We start from the raw sequence: 21,490 nt of genomic DNA, 5'->3' as shown, positions 1-21,490 counted from the left end.
CTCCTTCCCCTGCCCAGTTTGCTCAGGGTGGCACCCAGCAGGACCTGCCTTTGGTCCCTCCCCAGCCCACTCTGTCGCCCCTGGGTGTCTGTCCTCTTCAACTTGGTATGTGGCCTTGCTGGGGAGGTTGTGAAGTCTCCATCATATGAGGCTTTTAAGCCTCGTCTGTCACCTCAGGAGTTGGTTTCCTTTGGATGTGGGGATGCCCTGAGGTCCTCCCTTGCCCTGTTTTCCCACGATCTGCTATGTTTGCTTCCCCTCTGTATGAACCTGAAGAAAAGCCACCAATATTTGGGTCTTTAGGAGCTTCCCCTTCCACGTTTCCACATGACGCTTGGCAAAGGCATCCCATTCCTAAACCCGTCATCTTCTCCCCACAGCTCTTTCTCACCAGGCAACAGCTTGATCTGCTCAACATAATCTAGCTTTTAAACATCACCTTCACTTTCTGAAAGTGGTTTGTACTTTTCCTGCCCAAATGGCACCCTTTAAAAGCAGCTGACTGGCAGGAGACAGGTGCCCAGCATTTTCTGAATGAGCTTCTGAAAGTGTCTCAGGTGGAAAACCTAAGTCTGGTTTTGGAGGACCTGTTGCTCTGAAGGAGGTAAAAAAAAATAAATTTCTGGTACTTCTTGGGATACCTCCTGACAGCTTTTGAATATGCAATCTCCAGCTGAATTTCTGGTCTCGTCAGCATCCCTGAGCCCCTGTAGATCCATGCTTCTCGTAATCATTCCAGCAAGGCTGCAGATACGCAGCAGAGACCGAGTCTTGCAGGAAAAAGCACACCTCTGAGGTTACTGTCTCACTTACCAACCCTGCCCAGGGCTTTGGACCATGCTGTTGCCAATGTGCATAAAAAACCCTTAAAAAATGCATCACTTTTAACCAGAAGTTTATAAAAAACCCCGTACCTTTCTGTGTGGCCCTGGTGAGCTTGGCTGGAAGTCCAGGGCCAGATAATCCACACTCCCCGAACTTTTTTTAGGCGCTGGGCTGTTGGTGCCACTAGGAACAGGAGAAGCAGAAATGGGGTTTTGCTAATGCAGGGAAGAGACAGGAGAGATAACGAGGATTAAAATGGGAAGAAAGTGAAAAAAAAAGGAATCAACACAAATCTGGCAACGAAATGCCTTGGTGGCACTTTTAAAAGCGGTCCCAGCCTGGATGTGTGCTCACCTGCCTCTGGGTGTGCGGAACCGCTGGGGGACTATAGATATTGTATATTGTGCTAGCAAATATTTCAAGCTCGTGCTCTTGATTTTATGGATCGGAGCAGTTCTGCTGCCTTTCTGATGTTTAATTCACATGCCTGACATGACACGTGGGCTTTGGCATTTCCCAGGAACCACACCTCAGCGAGGCCAGACCAGCTCTGGGATCTTCGCTAATCACAACCCCGCTACACAGAGCAGAGATTTCCTCTACCCCCCCCCCCACCTCAGTTACACAGCCTCAAAAATATGCTTCCAGTCAGCAGCTTTGCAAAGAGAGACAAAATCCCCTCCCTGTAAGCACTGCCGCTCCCTGCTGCTGCTCCGATAGCCCCTGCCCTCCACACAAACATGATGTCAGCAGCTCTTCGGGGGAAAAACATCAACTTAAATTAGGAAAATACACCCTGACAGTCCACAGGCGTTTTTATCCCCTCTTAATTCCTGGCCAAGTAGGTGATATATGTTTCTGCTCTCATATACAGTTAAAACCCCAATGGGACGTGTCATTTTAGGAATGAAAGCCACTGTTTTGTGCATGTAGGGATGTACGTAAGGATGCACACCACACAGCACTATCTGAGCCCTTCCATGTTATGAGCTAGGAATGTGTTTGCAGAGCTGGGGAACGTATATGTCTTGCCAGGACCGTATATCTTCGCTGTGGGGCCCTTACCATCGCCACGTAGTTCTCCTCGCTGTCTCCCGAGTCAGTGCTGGTGATGCTCTGGGAGGAGACAGGGCGACAGTATTGCAAAGAGCCGGCGTTGAAGCTCTGGCTGTAAGGACAAGGGTCAATGCGTTAATGATGGCTGCAGGTGGTGCTCGTCCATGGCCAAGGAGGGGTGGGAGAGGGATGGCAGCACCTGACGCCTCCAAACATCACCATGCTCAGACCTGGGGACTGGGCATGAAGAACAGTCGGCAGCATTGAGGTTCTCTAACCTGACCTTCCCATGGGTCAGAAATCACTGGGTTTGGTTTTCTCTCATTTTTTCTTTCAAGAATACTTTAATAACAACTTGTTTGCTATGTACCCTTAACCCCCCTGCTGTCAGCTACATAGATCAGGCTCCATGATCCCCTTTATCTCACAGGAAATATTTGATTGTGGAGGACGCAGGGCCAGCCCCGGTGAAGCTTCTCACCTCCAGCCTCAGCGCAGCTCCAGGATTTGTTTACCGTGCAGGGCCCTATCCAGATTTTTTGCCGGAAAACAAAATCTCCGAGGCATCGTCTTGCTTTCCATTGGCCAAATCTTATTATACCGAATAACACAATGCAATCAGCATCTGGCATTAAAGCTCGCGTCTTAAAAAGCTATTTGTTGCCTTGCAGTAAAGGCAGGGTCATATGATTAGCTGATAAGGGAAAAATCCATTAGCTTCTCCGAGGTTGGATGTCTTGTCAATCAAACCCCGCTCGCTGTTTCCCGGTGCGGTGATTTCAGCACACAGCGCTCATGCCCTGCAGTCAGTCTCCCCACAATCCAATTTATTAGAGGAGTCAGAGCAGCCAAGCTTTGCTTCTGCCTTTCATTGGACAACATCAGACCACGAATTAGCAGCAGAACTGGAATTGTGCGAATCCTGTTATTTTTGGCCGGCAGACTTTGCTCTGAAGTGCTTTGGTTTCATTTTGCAGACTTCCCTCAGGCTAGGCTTTGCTTTCAAGGCAATCAAAACACACCTCGGTCAGACCCTGTGAGTGTCACCCTGCGTTTTGAGACTACAGAGGGGTTTTTTGGGGGGGAAGAGCTGGATGGGAAAGCGTGCCCCGTGCCCCCAGTGCGGCCGAGTCCGGGTCGCTCAGCTGGGTCATGAGTTGTGGAGGACCACAGGTCCTGCGTCAGAGCCACAGCTCTCCAGGCGGTGTCAGAACCCACAAATAGGAAATGTCTTCAAGGGATCTTAATTAGCTGCTCGGCCACATGCTGGGCTTTCCTGTGAAATCCTGACCTAAACAAATTTGTCATCCTGCCACCGGCCGGGATGTGGGGACTCCAGCTCGTAGAGCTCTTGACAGAGCTCGTGAGGGGTCCAAAGGAGGATCTGCTCTACTTCAACAGCACCTGGCCCAGGTCCTAATTGTGGCCCTGATGTTACCAAGGAACGCCTTGAACCCCAAATCACCATAGCGTGGCAGGATATTTTTAGGAAAGAATTACTCTATAAATGCCCCTCTTCCCAGATAGCTCCCACTGATCCCTGATGGGGGTAGTGTGTTGGGCAGGGTGGACTTTCAGCCCCATGCAGACGTTTGCATGGCAAGACCCAGCTCTGCAGCTCCTGTTTCTAAAATTGACAAAGAACACAATGAGAGCTAAAGGGATCATCAAGCTTTTGGGGAAGTTTGACTCTGCATCTAAAGCCTGGGCTCACTTCTAACTTGATTCAAGATGGTCCATGAGAAACATGCCCCTTCAACAAAAAGACATGGTGGGCCAGAAGAAACCTCTGCAGCAGAAAGGCAGCCAACATCCCCCTTACACTCAGCCAGAGATGTTTAATCCATGGCGGAGGTGGCAGCGTGGCTACATGTGGACACAAGTGAGAGCGAGACCAGAGATCTGCTGTCGGAACAAAGCAAGAATTTATACCCCAACCATTACTCACCTTGGCCTGGACCAGGATTTCGTGACTGGCGATTTGAAAGGAAGCTCATCGATGACAGTGTTGTTCCTCAGGTCCAGCGGCGATGGCTTTGCTGGGGAGAGGAAAAGCCTTTTTTCAGAGGCAGCACGTTCCTACAATTCAGCGTCCATGACTGGCATGAGGTCTCCAACAAATTGTTGGCTGCTTCCTGTTCTGCTAATTAGCCCCCCAACTCTCCTTGCTGATGACAGATACCCCCAACCAAAATCCCTGCACTCATTTACACCAAGACTGGGGGAAAACAGTGAATTTCTCCCTCTGACCCGCAGCCCCAAAGTGGATGGGTGGCCCCAAAAGGGCAATGTGCATCCCAGGGAATGGTGCTTTGCTAAACATGCCCAAAACCCAGAGCATAATAAACACTTTCATTAAGAAGCTGTGATAACCCATTAGATGGGGACAAGACCAGGCTCTGACAGTGCTGGGTTGCCTCCAGCCAGCGTGTTTCCCCATAGGCAGTGGGAAAGGACATCTGCAGGGTAACATGAAAGCTCTCCTCATCGTGAGTGGTTCATTAGATGGAAGAGAAGACCGCTGCGCTCCAGCCCCAGCCCTCGCCTAGCACGCTGATGGGGCTAGGTGCTGACATCCTAATGATGGCAGCCCTCCTCCTTGGCATCTCCTTGGTGATCTGTTGGGTTTGGGGAGGGATTTGGAAGATGTAGGCAAAGCCCTGAGCGATGAGCTGTCTAGATCCAGCCAGTAGGGAACAGTAGGAGAAAGTCTGGTCATCTGAATACAACACAGGGATTTTGGGGTAGAGCATGGGGAGGGGTGCAGGGAAATGAGGGTGAGATCCTGCTTGTGACATGCATCTCCTGTAAAGGCCAGGAAGGGTTCAACAGGCTCTGTTCAAGCACCACGAAAGCTGCATTTGCACCATAGTCTTCCTAAAAGAGGAAGGGGATGGGGAACATCTGAAGGTCTGACTGTGCTGGCGGTAGCAAATCACACCCCACGCAGGACTCCACTGAGTGTGCACAAGACGACAGATGTAGTCCAAAGTATTACAAGAACAGAAAGGTTCCTGGGAAGATTTGCCCACAAACATTCTTACCTTTCCGGTCGGGTTTGAGGTTGCGGTTGACTGGTGGGGGCTGGATTTCACTCAACCGTCTGTGGCACTGTGCCATGGCTCCTCCTTTATGCACGGGGAGGGTGGCCGAGGACAACCCCACCAGGTCAAAGTGATGCGGCCCAGGGCTCATGGGGATGTAGAGATTTTGGGCATTGTCGTTGGCTTTCTCAGTGTGGATCAGGGGTGAGGAACCGGGGTTCATAGGGACGTAGTTGTCCTCGGAGTCAGTGCTGTGGGAGCGGGCCACCGCTGCCTTGGCTTGCTGAGAGACAAGCAGGAGGACGTGCTGTGAGCATCGGACACTCCTCAACCCCATCACACTATAAATCCTTTCATCTCCAAACACACACCTGGGGTGGGACCTGCTCTAAAATCTCAGCACAGAAGGAAGGGATGGTCTGTTCCCTCCTTGGCCATCAGTTTGCGCTGAGAGGGTCTACCTCCACTGTTTCCAAGACATTGCAACATCCTGAGTTCAGGGAAAAGTCTTAATCGCCCAGAGTTGCGTTTCTTCTCATGCTCAGAGTAAGCTGCAGAAACATGCTTAACCTGGAAAGTAATTTTCCCCTGGGCTCTGGCCATGACTAAAATGCAATATGAAAGGCTGCTTTAATGTCATTTCCAGCTCAGGAAGTCTTAGAAAGCGCACAAAAGAGGCTCTTCTGGCAACATAAAAATTCAACTCAGCAGCATCCCAGGCTTTCAGGAAGAAGCCAAACTCCTGGGTGCTTTTTTGGGGGTCAAAGCTCCAGGTAGATACACTCTGTGGAAGCACCCAAAGCAAATATCTGCATGCGGTGCTGGGCTAGGTGGTTGTCCCTCCATCTCTACCCTGCAGGCCACCATGTTTTTAATTGAAATCAGTAATAAAACCCTTCTTGATTTAGCTCTGCAGGACTGGGCTGTGAGGTCCCACCTGGAACCAACTTGACTCTGAATCTACAAGGTGCAAACGGTACCTATAGTGTGGTGGCCGACACCGAAGCCAACTCACCAGGTAGGAGTTGTACCCGCCGTTCATCGACTCGACCGACTGCACAGTGCTGCCGCCCCCGTGCTGGGGGTATTCATACGTCTCGCAAGAAGAAGCTGCAACACAACCACAAACGTACAATGTGTCCCAGCACAACTGCTAATAAAAGGGGCCCCTGAAAACAAAATCCAAGTACTGGGAGGGAGGTATTTATTCTTGATGATTGGACACTGGTGGGAGATGTGGTTTTTAGCCCATCACAGACTCCTTGCTATGCTCCCTCCCAATTAGCATCTCTCTGATGCGTCAACACAACTGCACGTGCTGCATGGACCTAACCTGGTTCTGTCAAAGTGCCGCAAAATCCCAGGGGTAAAGACGTCAGATAAGGTAGATCATGGTGACAAAACTGGGTTAAGGGAGAGCTCCGTTACAGCTCGCTCAGCAGACGTAAGGACTGGCAGCCTCCGGTAAGGGGAGGATGGGGTGAGGATGGGGTGCTAAGCTCTCAGACTGGTCTGTCTACTGCTGAGCATGGGTCTGATCTCAGCCTAAATGTTGGTATTTAGGTAGAAGGAGATAGAAGAGGCATTTCAGGGAGCTGTGTGTATCATTTACAGTATGCTTTCCCTCCAACCACCTCTTCCAAGTTACTTTGCAACTATCTCATCCCAGGCACAAGGTTTGGAAAGGGCATGTTCATCCATGGCCCATCCGTGGCCAATGGGAAGGGAGGCTCTGCTGCACTGGGGATGTTGGGTCTCGGAGATGTGCAAAATTGCAGCCCTGTCTGGTGAGCAAAACCAAGGCAGCTCGGAGCTGAAGTGCATTCCGATAAACCTGGTTATGAATTGAAGTAAAAGCAAGCTAAAAATGGCTGAAATCACCAAAATCTGGTGAAGGACTGCATGGGCAAGCAGGTTTGGGGTTTTGACTCAAAATACAACACAGCCAAGACCCAGCTGAGCAGCTCTGGTGGGCAGAGCCATGGGGATGCCTCTTCCTGCCTGTTGCATACAAAAGCCAGGGCCAGATCCTGACCAGGGAGAGCTTCTTTGTGTTCAACCCCCTGGTTGATGCCAACAGCCACCCCAGCCCTACTGCAACCCAGTGGGACTGACCAGTCCAAGGCTGCTAGATAGGACAAAGCCACCCCCAGCTCCCCATCCCCAAATTCACCTCGATGCAGCCTGCTGTTCTCCACCGCTGGCAGCGTGTTTCTCCGGGGAATGGTGGCTGCCATGGGGGCCAGCCCTAAGCTTTCACCAGGCTGGAGCCGTTGGGGTGGGCTACCCCACCGTGACTCTGTTTGCCCAGGTTTTGGGGGCCGCGGGGGTGGCGCAGCGGGTGAGTCGCTGGCGGCCACGGCCAGAGCGTTGTGGTTCTTGTCCAGTGTAAATGTCCTGGGAATCTGGTAGACAGAGAGTGGGGTGGCAGGGATGTCATAGGAGTCCGTGGAGAGCTCTCCAAACTCCTTGCATAGGGTGTTGTTGGGAGTCTTGTACGTGTAGACCTCCTCATTATCCGTTTCAGAGCTGGTGAGGCTCGACTTGGGGTGGGTGTAGGAACCAAAGGCGCGTGGGAGGTCGTACGCACTGTCCCTGAACTCCGAGTTGTGCCGGCTGGGTTTCGGCAGGCTGTAAAAGCCATGGAGCTGCCCGCTCACCCCATTCATGCAGTGCCCGTTGCCCTGCGAGAGCTTCTGGACCGCTGTGTCACTCCGCATGAAGAAGGCGGACCTCGTGGCTTGGGAGAAACTGGCACTCCTGCAGAGGAAGGGGAGAAAGGGGCTGAGATGGGGGGAGAGCTGGTCCTGGGGTGCACCGAGCTCTGCTTCCCCTGTTTGTCATCTTCCCAACCCACATTGCCCAACCCCAGGGCAATGGGAACATCTCAGACCCATCCAAACATGGTCACAACCCGTTCCATCCTGAAAGACCTTCAAAAAGCCTCTGTCATGGGTGGGAGGTATGTGCACCCAGCTCCACGATAGGGCTAAGGGCACGAACGAGCCTTTTAGCCAGACATAAATTGGTCAAAAAGGACAATTTTTGCAACAGTTGACAATGACCCAAGACATGGCTGCAAAGAGGCACCCCATCAGCATCCCCATCATGCATCAATTGCTCGTCTGCAGTGCAGGATGCAGGCTTAGTCTCACCTCTGCCTTGCAAATGTGTTTGAGAGGGACTGCAAAAATTCCTGATGGGAATTACTTGAAAGCCTCCAGCCATGCCACCACCCTGCCCTCTTGCAGGGCAAGTCCTGGGGTGGTGAGAACAGTCCCCAGCTGGGATTTGGGGTTTGCAGCCTTGATATGCAGAGGAGGAGGAATGAACCTCAGGGCTGACTTCAGATTTATAAAAGCCCTCGAGTCCCCCGAGGTGAGCAGGGCACCACGGTCACTAGGTCCGTGACTTGCTAATGATTCTTCTATTTATATTGCGGTCACGCCTGGGGACACTAGCCAGGGTGGAGGGCAAGCACCAGGGAGACTTCAGTCCTCTAACGACTGCTCGTTAGCCACCGCCCCTCCGCTGATTCCCTCTAAGGTATTTCATCTCCTATTTTATCCCTCCTACTGCTTCCTCTTTTGACCCTCCAACATTGCAGAAGATGATAAGCCCCACGGGCTTGGCTTTCTGAACTCAGAACCCCGGCAGATGACATTTTCTCGAGTCAGGGGATGCCTCAGTTGGTCACTTGGGACTGTTATCTCCCCCATCCTCTACCCCTGCCACCACGAAGCAGCTCCCCGTCCCACGAGACTTGGGGAAACATGAGCATCGCTGTGGAAGTGCTGGGACATGAGGGCAAGACGTGGCAGAGCTGAGCATGGGTGACAACGACACCTTCCCTGAGCTGGCTGAAGCAGCGTGGAAGAACAAAATAAAGCAAAGCTCCTAAAAAGAGTTACCTTGCCATGAAGACCTAATGCATATGCACCAGGAGAGGATGAGAGGATGGGTGTTTTTGCTCGCAGAAGTATAACCATACGTGGGTCAGGCTTTTGGGGACCACATGGTCACAGCCAGAAAGGGCTCCAGCCAACCCCATTTAAACATCTCCCCGTGGAAGGGAGTCCTGCCCTGTAGCAATCACTGCGGTGGGAAGAAGTGAAGTGGTTACGGGAACGGTTTCCAGTTGCGGCAAATCACTGGGGAAGTGCTAGCCCTATGGGAAAAGCTGGGAGATGCTGGTTTATGTGGCTCCGTCAGGGTTGATGCTCCGCAGGGACAACAGTCCCTCTGTTTCACGGAGCCAGCACGAGATGGCGCTCAGAAATAGGGCTTATTTGGGGAAAAAAACAAGTGATGCTGCGATATGACAAATGAATCCTTGCTCAGGAGATGTTTGTGCTCTGGCAGGGTCCTTTCGGCTGAGGACTTGAAGCATCTCATGGGTTAATTACCCAGCACTGCCCACCAATTAGCTACTATTACCCTCATTTTATGGATGAGTAAAGTAAGAGCTCTGGAGCTGAAAGGAGAGGGATTCCCAGCAGTCCTGCAGCCTGGCCCCATGCACTGGGCATCGATCGGGGCGATCATTTCTGGCCCAGTTGCAGAAGCTGCCGCTGGCCAGTTAGTCTCTACCCACCAAAGCATCAGTGCTTGCTCCCTCCTTCTCGGTGTCCCAGCTGTGGTCGGGCTCTCGGAGGGTGGCTTTTAGGTAACCTCACAGCTGGAGCGACGGAGGGCCTTTTTTTAAACACTGTTCCATTAACTCCATCTGAAGTTAATTTTTTCTGAGCCTTTTTCTGTTGTTGTTTTTCGGGTAGGGAAAGGCAGCTGCAGCAGGAAAGCCCAGCGGAGGCTGCAGCCTGGGCTCTGCTCTCACCTCACGCCAGCTGGGCTCCAACCGCCTCTCCATCCCTCCCTCCCTCCTCGCCGCTCTCGCGAGCCAGAACTCTTCATGCCAAAAAAACTCCTCGCTATTTAAGGCAACTGGCTGGGTCTGGAGGCGGGGAGCTGCCTCTCGCTCAGAAATACCACACCGTGCACCACGGGCTGCTGTGAAGCCCAGCAAGCTCTGGGCCACAGTAGGGATGAATGGTGCAAACCTTGCCCATCCTTCTGGTTGAGTTTTTTCTGCTTAAAGGTAGGAATTAGGGCCCTGTCTGCAGGATCACAGTCTCATTGAGGTTGGAAGGAACCTCTGGAGGTCATCTGGTCCAGCAATCCTGCTCAAGCAGGGCCACCTCTAGCCAGTTGCCCAGGACCGTGTCCAGATGGCTTTTGTATATCTCCAAGGATGGAAACTCCACAACCTCCCTGGGCAACCTGTGCCAGTGCTCGGTCACCCTCACATTGAGAAAGTGTTTCCTGATGTTCAGAGGGACCCTCCTGTGTTTCAGGTTGTGCCCGTTGCCTCTGGTCCTGGCACTGGGCACCACTGACAAAAGCCTGGCTCTGTCCGCTTTGCACCCTCCCTTGAAATATCTGCTGAGATCCCCCAAGCCTTCTCTTCTCTAGGCTGAACAGTCCCAGATCTTTCCGCCTTTCCTCTTTGGACAGATGCTCCAGTCCCCTCAGTATCTTCATGGCCCTTTGCTGGACTCTCTCCAATATGTCCATGTGCCTCTTGTACAGGGGAGTCCAGCACTGGACCCAACAGTCCAGGCATGGCCCCACCAGCGCTGAGTAGAGGGGAGGGCCCACCTCCTTAACCTGCTGGCAATACTTTGTCTAATGCAGCCCAGGATACCATTTGCCTTCTTGTCTGCAAGGACCCATTGCTGGCTCGTGTTCAACTTGGTGTTCACCAGGACCCCCAGGTCCTTTTCTGACTAGATGCTTTCCATCTGGGTAGCCACCAGCACATATTGCTGCTTGGGCCTGTTCCTGCCCAGATGCAGGACTTCTTGCTGAACTTCATGAGGTTCCTGCTGGCCCATTTCTCCAGTGTGTTTGAGGTCCCTCTGGTGTACTGGTGACCCTCTGGTATATCAGCCATTCCTCCCAGCTTGGTGTCACCAGCAAGCTCTGTGAGGGTACACTCTGACCCATCATCCAGATCATTAATGAAGATGTTAAGGAGGACTGGACCCAGTATTGACCCCTGGGGTACAATGCTAATGACTGGCCTCCAACTAGACTTTGTGTCACTGATCACCACCTTTTGGGCCCAGCCATTCAGCCAGTTTTTAATCCAACCCAGAACGCCAGGAAAGCCGGGAGCTCGTGAGGTTGCCACTCCGGCATCCTCCTCCCTATCACGATGACATGAGACCATCACTCAGGGCTTTCTCCAGCTGAGTTTTGCACACCTCCAAGGATGGAGGTGGGTTGAGCCGCTCATGCCCAGCCCTCCCTCAGATGTCCCCAAGGTTTTCTCCCAGGTGGGCTACAATACCTTGCATTTTCTGACTTTCTGCTCATACACTGGTGGAGGAAAAGGTAGTCCTGGGGGGCGCTGGCGGACAGGGTGCTCTGGAGGTGGCTGGCGGGCGAGTCGAAGGTGAACAGGGTGGGCTGGCTGGAGTGGGATGGCGCCGAGGACTTGCGCTCTCGCAGCAGGTGGTGGCTGGCACCGCTGAGCTCTGCCGGGGAGGACCGTGGCGCATGGTTCATGGAGGCGAGGGTCCTCAGGGTATCTGTGGAGGGAAAAAACCCACACCGGTGAGCAGCTGGGTGCAGCAACCCTGCAGCCTGTGTTCCTGGGATTTTCCTTACTTAAATGCTCCAGCATTTATGTACCATTTATGTACCATTATGGAGGATGGTGTGGCTTGCTTATGGCTCTGAATGATGCACTCAGCAGCAGGCTCCCGTACTTGGAGCACATGCAACTACAGGCACCATACAGGGAAATAAATATTTCAGCGTATTTCATAATTTTATCGTATTTTATCATTTTATCATATTTTAACATTTTATCACATTTTATCAGAGGCTTAATGGCTTGCAAGGATGTCTGGGGGATGGCAGCTCAACTCCTGGGGAGCTCAGGGGGTTGTTAAAACCTAGTTAAAAAGGTAAAGGAAGAGTTTTTGTGTCTGTCTTTTCTTAGAGACCTTTTGTAAGTAGTTTTAGGGGTGTGATTTAAGTCATACCCATCCTTCTGTGTACGGTCATCGCTGCCATCCTTTTACAGTGGGGTAAACTGGAATGGAAATATGGATGGACGCAGTGGCAGCAGAGAAGAAAAACATGCCCACTTTACTCAATTCTCTATTAGTTCTGTGACCTCAAAAGAGTTCCTGCAGTTTTCTGCTAGGAAAATAGGATTTTTCTATTTTCTATTGTTCTATTCAGACCCAAGGTGCGACTCCCCTCCCCATTGCTCAGGGAGAAATTAACTTTAAAATATTAAATTACTTTCAATCAAGAATATCCCAGAGATTAAGAACAATCCAGCTACTCCAACCCTCTGATAAATGTGCTACAAGAATTTGAACCAGGAATGAATTTTTACAGCCAAGCTGTAAACCCCTATTAAAAAAAACCAAACTAAACACCCAGAAAACTTGCAAGCTGCAGAATATATTGGGAAAGCTGATTCATCTCTGGCTGCAGAAGACCATGTAGAAGACCATGCGTGATCTCCCTGCCATGCATGCCCTCCTGGCATGTGAAAACCACTCACTGTGGTTCACTGAAGTCACCCTTTATAACAGCTGTGATTTACATTTATTTGGTACTGATTCAAAATGGAGAAAAAACCCAAACTCTAACAAAAAAGATGTCTTTCCCAGTGTGAATCCACCCATTTTTTGGCCATCACTGATTTAGGTTCCAGGTTTCCCCCAACACAATGTCCGTCTGCTCCTCAAATTGGACTTCAGACACCCATAAGGGCACCTGTTCCAACATGGTGATGAGGGGGATTTTACAGATTTTTCCATTCCTTCCCTCAAAGCCCAGATCCTACCAGAAATTTTGGGCCAGACCAAAATTACGCTGCAGAGAAATGAGTTCTCCGCAAAATGGTTGTCATGGCTTGGACAAGGAGATGCTCCACACGGGGTGATTTTTCACCAACTCCTGAATTGTGTCAAGATACAAAATCGATCTGTCTGCCGCTCGTTCACCGCTGCTACATTTTTTTTCCTGGCGTTACTGCAAACTTCACCCGATGCAGAAAAAGTACATTAATAAAAGCCAAAGAGCGTGTCTCAACTCTGTTGTTTGGTTTGTGCTAAACACAGAAAGGATCAATATTTAACATTGACATTAATGGTGGGGGATGAGAGCTTAAAACTCTGATTCCTGTCTTCTTTGCATGGGCATTAAAGATCCCTTGGTGCTTTTCATGGGAGTAAATGGTTGTCTCGATGTCTTTGGACAAAGCAGTGCCTTGACCCTCTTTCTTATTAAATATTTACCCTGCAGCAGCGCAGACTGATCCCCATTGGAAAAGGAGTCGAGAGCTCTGTGAGTCCCAAATCTTAGTCCCAAATCCAGTGCTTTGAGCTCAAGCAGCATGGTAGAACCCATAATGACATTGCTATCAAAAACAGCGGGGCTGTACCCAAAATGCCTCTCAGGAACAGCCCCTTGCTGCCTCCTGAATCATGGTCAGGAATTGCCCATGACATTGGGCTTTGGCCAAGACACTGCCAAGGATGGAGTGAGGATGGCATGTTAGTATTGTGTCCCAGCATGAAGGTCGCCTCTGGGGACAACTGGAGATCCTCTGAGTTGGGGTCCCTTTGCCCTGAGCAGTCCTCCAACACTATCCCTGCAGGCTCTGCACTTGCCACTGCACGGAAAAGCCATGGCAGGCCAAAATTACACCGATTTATTTGTACCAACACAGCCAAAGGGGAGAGCTGGGGCTGCAGGCAGGAGACAGTCCCCAGCATCACACCGGGGCACAGCAAATACAAATCAAGACACTTTGAGGAGCCCAGTGAATCCTACACCGCCAGGAGATCCTAATCTCGTCCCAAAAATCAGTCTGACTTGGGGAAACAGGAGAGCGCAGTGCAGAAGACACACTCATTGAAAGGGGGATGAATTACTCCGTGGCTACTCCAACCGCATAAAAGAAAACGGGGGACGAAGGGCAGCAGGCGGCAACGCCTGGTAAAAAGCACGCCGCTTCCCCGGGGGAAGCCGCTCTATCGACGGCCGCATTGATTTTCAAAATGAATTCCCAGCTCACTGCCCACAGCGACCCGGCCACCGAGAGCATTAGCAGGAGCCAATTCAGGACTCACGTACTCCATTAGGTCTGCGAGATGAACTCCATAATAGCAGGTGAGAGATGGATTGCTTCGCGGGGCTGGGAGGGTATTACAAGGGCTGGGAAGATAAATCCTGCGGCTGTAGAAGGGGCCCGCCACAATTGCTCTGTATTTTTTATGTTGTGGGGGTTTTTTGCACTAGAACAAAAGGGCAGCTCGTGTGCCCAGGTTACACACTGATGATGGGTCCTGCCAGGGGGCAGAAAAGGAGGCAAGAAAGGAAAGAGAGGTGGAAAAGTAGTATTTGATGACTAGTACATGCTAAAGGGAAAAGTCAAGACATTTGTGTTCTTATGCTGGCCTGAAATGGAGAGAGGTCCCCATGAGGGTAAGGCATACAGGGTGAATGACAAGCCAGAGGTCCCAACGCCATTTCAACTTGCCACGCTGCAGTGCCCAGCTCCCAGGCTATGAGGACTGCCACTCCTTTCCCATGTCCATGCAGGGCACTTAGTGAATAACCTCCAAGGGGTCCCATCCAGACGCCTCCAAGCATCAGTCCCACCCACATCATGACCAAAGATGCTCAACTCAATCCGGCCACGAGCCAAAAAGAATGATCCATCTCCATTCCTCATAGCCATCCACCTTGGGGCCATGGATAAACCGCTGGCCCTCCTTTATTTAACAGTGTGGACGTAGCCTTCAAATCCCTTGGCTTTATGTTGTGATCTTGAGTTTATGTTGCGGGAATGTATCAAATACAGCCAAGGAGGGATAAGATCCTGTTATGGTTCCTATTGCCATTCCCAGTGGGGCAGAGTTAAGGTTATGTAGTGAGGCCATATGGGAAGTGTCATCTTAACCCCATGTTTCCTGGCTGGTTCTCATCCGAGTTCGGGGAATTGGACTCTCACGGTCTAGAAAAGGCGGCGTTGGACGCCCACAACTTAAAATTCAATGTCAGCGGCACGGCTTGCATGCATACATCTTGCTGGGCTCGTGCTACAGCTGTTGCGCTGGTCCCTGCGAGAAAGCAAGCCAGATGCTCGTTGGGAATGAGCCAGAACAGAGCTGCAAAATCCCACGGTGCCGGGCAGGCTTCAGTTGGCCGAAGGCTCGGCACTCACTAGTCCAGGTTAAGATGTGTCTTTTTGGCCACGTGTTGCAGCAAAGTGGGGGAAAAACCTCCTTGCGACTCCATCCCCGAAGCAAAAGTATGCAACTGTGAGCACAGCCGGCAACAGGACAGACTAGGCTGGGAGCCAGGAATTTTTTATGAATGTTTTCAATCCCCCAAAGTGGTATTTCCCTCCTTGCTGACAGCTCTGAATTCCCTCGCTCAGAGTGCTCGCCTGTTGCTGTGTGCACATAGCTTCGCACAATGTTCCTGGGCTTATCAGAGTGAAATAATTACTCAGCCTCCTTCGGAAATTGTTGCTCATAACGGACTTTTTCACCAGAGACGCGATGTCAGCTTTCCCCGCCTGAAGTCAGAGGCTGGGACTACAACTCCCTGTATCCCATGGACTTGAAATTCTGCCCCTGGGAAGGGGACAATTTTTGGGTATAGCTAAATTCCTGCAGCCCTATTGATGGTCTCAGCAAAAGTGCCAGGTTTGCCTGGCATCCCCAAGAGGCGTGAAATTCCCTGTAGTGCCCATACCATGTTGGCAAGGGCAATCTGGTCCAAGGGGGCCTCGCAGATAAAAGCTCCTCAGATTTGTCCCGGCAAGTAAGGCCATAAAACGCCTCGGACCACACTGATGACTTCATGCCAGTTAAAACTTATGGATTTTTTTTCAGGAGGGGATAGTAGAAATCTACCAGAAATAATCCCTAGGAGGGCATGGAGCAGGGTGTGCTCATGCGCTATCATCTTCCCCACTCTTTGGAGCAGCTCCATCATTTATTAGCAAAAATAGGGGGAACCTTCTCCCATGGGAATCTGCCTGAACCTCCACTTTTGCTGCCAGCTCGAGCACAAGTACAAAAAAATAATTAAAAAAATACAAACTACCCTACCAAAACAAGCCCTCTGCGTGCTTCTCCCCTACCAAAACAAGCCCTCTGCGTGCTTCTCCTGGCAGTGAGAGAACAAACAGCATGTCCGATGGATGAGACACCATGTCACCGTGCTGCCAGGAGGCCCTGGGATGCCACGAGGATGAGTGTGGCACCCGAGGAAGGTTTATTTACTGAGCTTTCCCTATCGCCTCCGAGTTGGACAGCGTTTGAAAAGCTGTCAGTCTGAGGATGCTTTGGCAGGTCGCCTTCTAAAGGCTTCCTCCAGCAGGTTAGTTGGAAAGGGAATCTGATTTGGATAATTTCCACTCTCTGGTTTCCATCAGGACGGGGAGATGCATGCAAGGACACAGGTACCTTAATATTTGGCATTGCCTGAGTTTTGAGTGCCAATTTTGAGTAGAGCTCCCCAAAAGTGATGATGGGGCAAGGTAGGACTCATCACAGCTGCATCCTCCACTGCAGACGAGCTGAAGGGTGAGGACAAAAGTGACATCAATTGGGCTTCTGAGCTTGTCCTTTCCAGTTTCTGCCGCTTATTTCTATTTGCTTTCAGAAACTGGCCAGGGACAGACTAGCTAAGGGGAAAGAGGAACATCACTGCGTTACGGACAGGGATCTGCTGCACAGAGGGCTAAGGGCATGGTTTCTCTTAGCCAGTTTCAGCCATCTAAGTGATATTTAGCCTAAGCTCACCCCCTTAGGTTTCCTCTACCGACAATAATGAAACCTCCCAATTATTTAAGCATCCAACACAGGATGGGGAGAATTACCTGAGAAAGAGTTGATGGGAGAGACAGTGAGGCAAAGATGAGTGGCGCCAAATAGCATTGTCTCTGCCCATCAGTGTCAGCGCTCTGCTTGCATTTGTATGAAACAACTGAAAAATAGTGGTAACGTAGGAGAGTTTGCCTTGGATAAGCATGGGAACCGAGGGAAAAAGTCACAGCGCTGGAGAGTGAGTGAGTGAGAAGGGTGGGAAAGGAGCCAAGTCAGATCATCCTGACCTCCAAGCATTATATATCTCAGTTATTTTAACAGCAATCAATCCTTTGAAGGACGAAGGGGCAGAAGGGAGAGAGACTCCAAGAGAAACGATGTGATGCTTCTTCCTGGAGAACACAGGTTTGGTTCTGTGAGATGAGGCTCTGCCCAAAATCCCATCCCTGCCCTGGGCACCGTCTCCTGGGGGCAGTGACCCAGCTCTGTATCATATCAGCATGCCCCGCACATGGCGGCTACCCTTTAAAGAGCAAATCCGCCGCTTGATCGTGGAGCTCAACCTTTCATGTCAATATTTGGAGGTCTAACATTTGGCCAAACAGGGTTGTCTGGTGTGTACTTATTTATTTTTGTTATAAGGGCTTCAGTGCTGGAGATAAAAGCAGATGAACGTGGATTCTCAGAGCTCTGGCTTTTGTGTGACCTTGAGAATCCCACCTGGAACACCCTTATCTGAGAGCCCCGGAGTGGGACAACGAGCCACAGCCAGGGACGAAGGACAATCCCAGGGCAGCAGCATGGGCTGGGACAGGCTTCATTTCCTCCGCAGAGCCAACCTCGTCCCCGACCCTCTGCTTCATGAATCATCACCTCTGACATTGCAAAACCAATTTGATGAGGGACTGAATAGGGAACAAAAAAAAAAGAAAAGAAAAGAAAAAAAAGGCTGTAACAGAGGTAAAGGGCAAAGATGCTGGGCTGTAACTGTACAAAACACAAAGTGGTCCCAAGGAGGGTATTTTTACATTTTTCAGGGCAGGGATAAGGTGCCAAAACCTAGGCAATGGGAACACGCAAAATTATCTGCTTTCTGTCTGTGGGCGGCACGTGCGATTCCTGCAGATGCCAGGGGCATCCTTGGCAAATCTGGCTGGAGGTATGAGAAGTCTGTGGAGCCCAGCGCTGCAGGACAGGGCCGAAGCTGTTGAAAGCTAAGAGCTATGGAAAGACATGACAAATTTATATGAGAAAAAGTATTTTTCCCCTTCCAGAGGCAGCCCCAAGACAGCCCAGCATCAAACCAGCTTTCTTACTGTGTGAAATGAAGCTCTGGCATCTGTTTTGGAGGATCACATTGGTTATTATTATTGGTTATTATTATTTACGATGACGACGATGGTTAGCAGTTTTGGCATTTCCTAACTGGGCTTTCCCTTGGACTTCACAACAATGCAGCCCAGAAGCTAGTGCACCATCGATTTTGCATCCCCTAGCCAAGGAAAAGCTTGCTTTCAGGCCCTGAAAATATTCCTTCTCATTCTCCTTGTTGTTCACTGCGAGCAGTACGTGGGAGCCTTTTCTTGCTTGAGCAAACATGGGTGCACGCCTCACTTAGCAGGGATGGAGAAGGAGAAAGGATGAATCCCAGCCGAATCCCAGCCAGGGCTTCTTAACGGCTCGCTTTAAATTTTATAGCCCTTTTTATGGCGATGGGAGCACAGGTCTTTAGTGCTCCAGGAGAGCAAAGGAAAACTTTCGCTGGGAGGAAATGTGAACCCATTTTACTTATGCATGATTTAGTACCATTTCGATTCAAGGGAGCGCACGAAAGGCCCAAATATTTGCACTTTGTATTATAGAAGAACTGCCATTCCCAGCTCTTTACAGAAGTAATTTATTTCAATCTCTCCTTACCTTGGGGGAGAAACATTATAACTCCCGGTTTGCTGGGGAGTCAATAAAACAGCAGCGCGGGTAAGGGTCTGCTTTGCCACTGCTCAGCAAGGCAGCGATGGGGAAAGGCAGAGGATCCGAAAATTTCCCCTCTCAGAGCCCTCTTCTTCATGGGTGCATTTGCACCCGTGCGTGGGACCAAACTGCAGGAGTCTGGCCTCATTTTTCTCTCCTCTATCTGGGATTAATGTTATTTTTTTGCTCCCACGGTGGTATTTTAGCCGATGGGTTAAAAGGAGAGGGAGGTGGGTAGTGCACGGGGGGTAGGGGACAAGACGGAGACAGGGGGTTGTGGTAGAGCCCCGAATTTTTCAGGTGAGCCCGGCATGCTCAGACGGGGCAGTATCAGCCGCATCAACTGCAAAACCCAAAAGAGGAGACAAAATAAGTCATTAACCCTCATGGCTGCAATACCGCGTCCCTGAACCAGCGAACGAAGCGGCCCGGGGGTCAGTGCGAGCAAGGGTCAGTTCATCCCCAGAAAACATGCCCTTAGGGATGGAGACTCAAAAAAATAAAATAGTTTGGCTTGGGTTGTTTTCTTGCTGGAAGTTCAGCTCTCCCTTTTCCACCTCTGTATCCTTTACTCTCAAAACAAGCCCCTCTGCAAAGGTTTTCCATGCAGTTTTTCTTCATTCAGGGGTATGGGCATACCCTGTCCACATGCTGTAATCATGTAGAGAAGTCCTGAAGGCTAAACCATTGCTAAGATGTTGAGGGTAAGATGCAAGAAGAAAAATCTCTGCAGGCGATGGGAGGATTGTGCCCTCCACAGCCACTCTCCAGCTGGGCTCTACCACACCAGCGCTCCAGCAAAAATGCAAACAGCTCAAAAAGCCATCCTGGATCTCTCTATCCATCATTAAAAACCTGAGTCCTGCCCATTAGACAGTCTATTAACAGTGCTCAGTGGAAGCAGAGAAAGAAAAGGTCCCTTCCAGGAGCTATTCTCATTGTGATGAGGTTACAAATGCCTGTGACCCCCAAAGCTTTATGCATTCAGAAATCATGAGTTCGCCCGCAGTAAAGGTCTTCAGTATTGGCTAAAACCTGGAGGTTTTTCTCTTCCTCTTCTTTTAAGATGCAGTGATGGCAAAAAGGACTTGGAATTTATTCCCTTCACATCGCCATAATCAAATAATATGCTAATGCTATTAGCATGAGACCTTCCATCGCAAATGACTTAGAATCATATTCTCTTTCAAAATACTAGAGTTTCATTTAAATTGGTCTCCACAGCAACCAGAAGCGAACAGGAATAATGTCAGATGAAAATCTTCCTGACTGGGCATGGGGATCGAAGAATTTCACAGCGGGGACTGAGGGGAGACCCATGAAGATGGCTCAAGCCCACCATGGTTGGTGGGCTTGTGCCAGTCATCTTCTACTCAACCAGTTATCAGCTGTGATAATGAACGCAAAGACAAAATGAACCTGCATGTCCACGAGGACCTCAAAGCATCCTCATGGAAAAGGGGTGAGTAGATGTGAGGTTCACGTAGACATGAGGCTTTCTTGGTCCTGCTCCCCACGAATACTTTCTAAGTGGCCTCAGGGGAGATACAAATGACACTGGTTTCATGTACTGCTAAATCAGTTCTCATCTGTTAAGCTCAAACCTGGCTATTTGCAAATGGCCTGAGGGAACATAGCTCCTGATCATGGGCCAGACTCCCATACCTTGAGGTTGCATGAGCACAGACCAAGAAAAAGGTGTTTGCTGCTGACTTCACTCCATTAAAACAGGAGATGCTGCTCCTTGCTTCATCTCATCTGCTCTGCTCGCAAGCTCACCACGGTGGGCGGTCTCCCATGAGGATTCAGGATGAGAAGGACCTGCAGCATCCTCTGGCCGGTGCCCCCACCAGTTGATTGCATGGTTTTGTCCTATTGAAAACACTCCCCAAACCCATTCGAAAATGAGCTGAGCTTTGCAATGCCATGGCTGGAAAGCTGTTGGTTAGAAATCAGCTCTAATTTCCCATGAAAATGTTTTCCCAGCCGCTCCACTCTTCTTCCCTGCACTTGTTTCGCTCTGCGGTCACCGTTACGTCAGCGGGCACGGTGCAATCCTCATCCTAGTCGGGGGTTCTCAGCGTTCCCCTAATAAAACGAGTATTAGCAATGTGGCCCACAAAAATGTCTTTGAAAGCAATGTCAGAAAGTGGGAGGCGTCTCGCTTGAGAACGGCTGAGAGTTCAGGCAATGAAAAGAAAACAGCCCCGACCAGTCTCTCTCGGTTCTGTTTGTAATTATCTGGGCTCCGGTGGGTGTTAAAACATCTGTACTGGTTTGGCAGGGACTGGGGAGCGCGGCTTGTGCCAAAGGCAAGAACTGGCGTGGGTTGAAAGCAGCACAGCAATGTGTTAGCGTGGTATTCGCACTCAGAAATGCGGGGCTGGCAGCCTCTCCCGCAAGCGCTTTTGGGTTAGGGTCAGTCCCAGCACTGCCCTGGTCCCCACATCCCCCGTCCATCACGGCTTGCACCCCTAAGGGACCATCCCAAGGCAAAGCTGAAGGTGGTTAAAGGAGAGGCAGGGTTGGCTTGAGTCCTGAATCCTGCCGGGTTTAACATCCCTCTGGACTTTGGTCGCCATCAGTTCAGCTCCACATTATGCTCTTGCATTTCTTATCTCTGTGCACGACCGCTTCCACCTGGACAACCTCCACCTCCCCGTCACGTCTGGTTGCAGACAAGCAAATCTCTCCCCACTGGGTATTTCTGCACTGAGCAGCGGG

General features: G+C 50.5%; 1 protein-coding gene across 2 annotated transcripts in view; it reads right to left on the bottom strand.

The window, feature by feature from the left end:
* GAB2 (GRB2 associated binding protein 2) overlaps window positions 1-21,490 on the bottom strand; it is a 101,045-nt gene that overhangs the window by 8,152 nt on the left and 71,403 nt on the right. For both annotated transcript variants that reach the window (XM_054215579.1, XM_054215588.1), the window contains exons 3-9: window positions 11,275-11,515; window positions 7,099-7,685; window positions 5,941-6,035; window positions 4,926-5,208; window positions 3,830-3,920; window positions 1,891-1,993; window positions 915-1,040 (exon numbers count right to left, since the gene is read on the bottom strand). In XM_054215579.1, the coding sequence (XP_054071554.1) occupies window positions 915-1,040; window positions 1,891-1,993; window positions 3,830-3,920; window positions 4,926-5,208; window positions 5,941-6,035; window positions 7,099-7,685; window positions 11,275-11,515 (1,526 nt within the window). The remainder of the gene's footprint in view (window positions 1-914; window positions 1,041-1,890; window positions 1,994-3,829; window positions 3,921-4,925; window positions 5,209-5,940; window positions 6,036-7,098; window positions 7,686-11,274; window positions 11,516-21,490) is intronic.

The sequence above is a fragment of the Rissa tridactyla genome, chromosome 1 (genome assembly GCF_028500815.1).
Source record: "Rissa tridactyla isolate bRisTri1 chromosome 1, bRisTri1.patW.cur.20221130, whole genome shotgun sequence".
Taxonomy (NCBI): Eukaryota; Metazoa; Chordata; class Aves; order Charadriiformes; family Laridae; genus Rissa; species Rissa tridactyla.
This window is presented reverse-complemented; position numbering and strand designations above follow the sequence as displayed.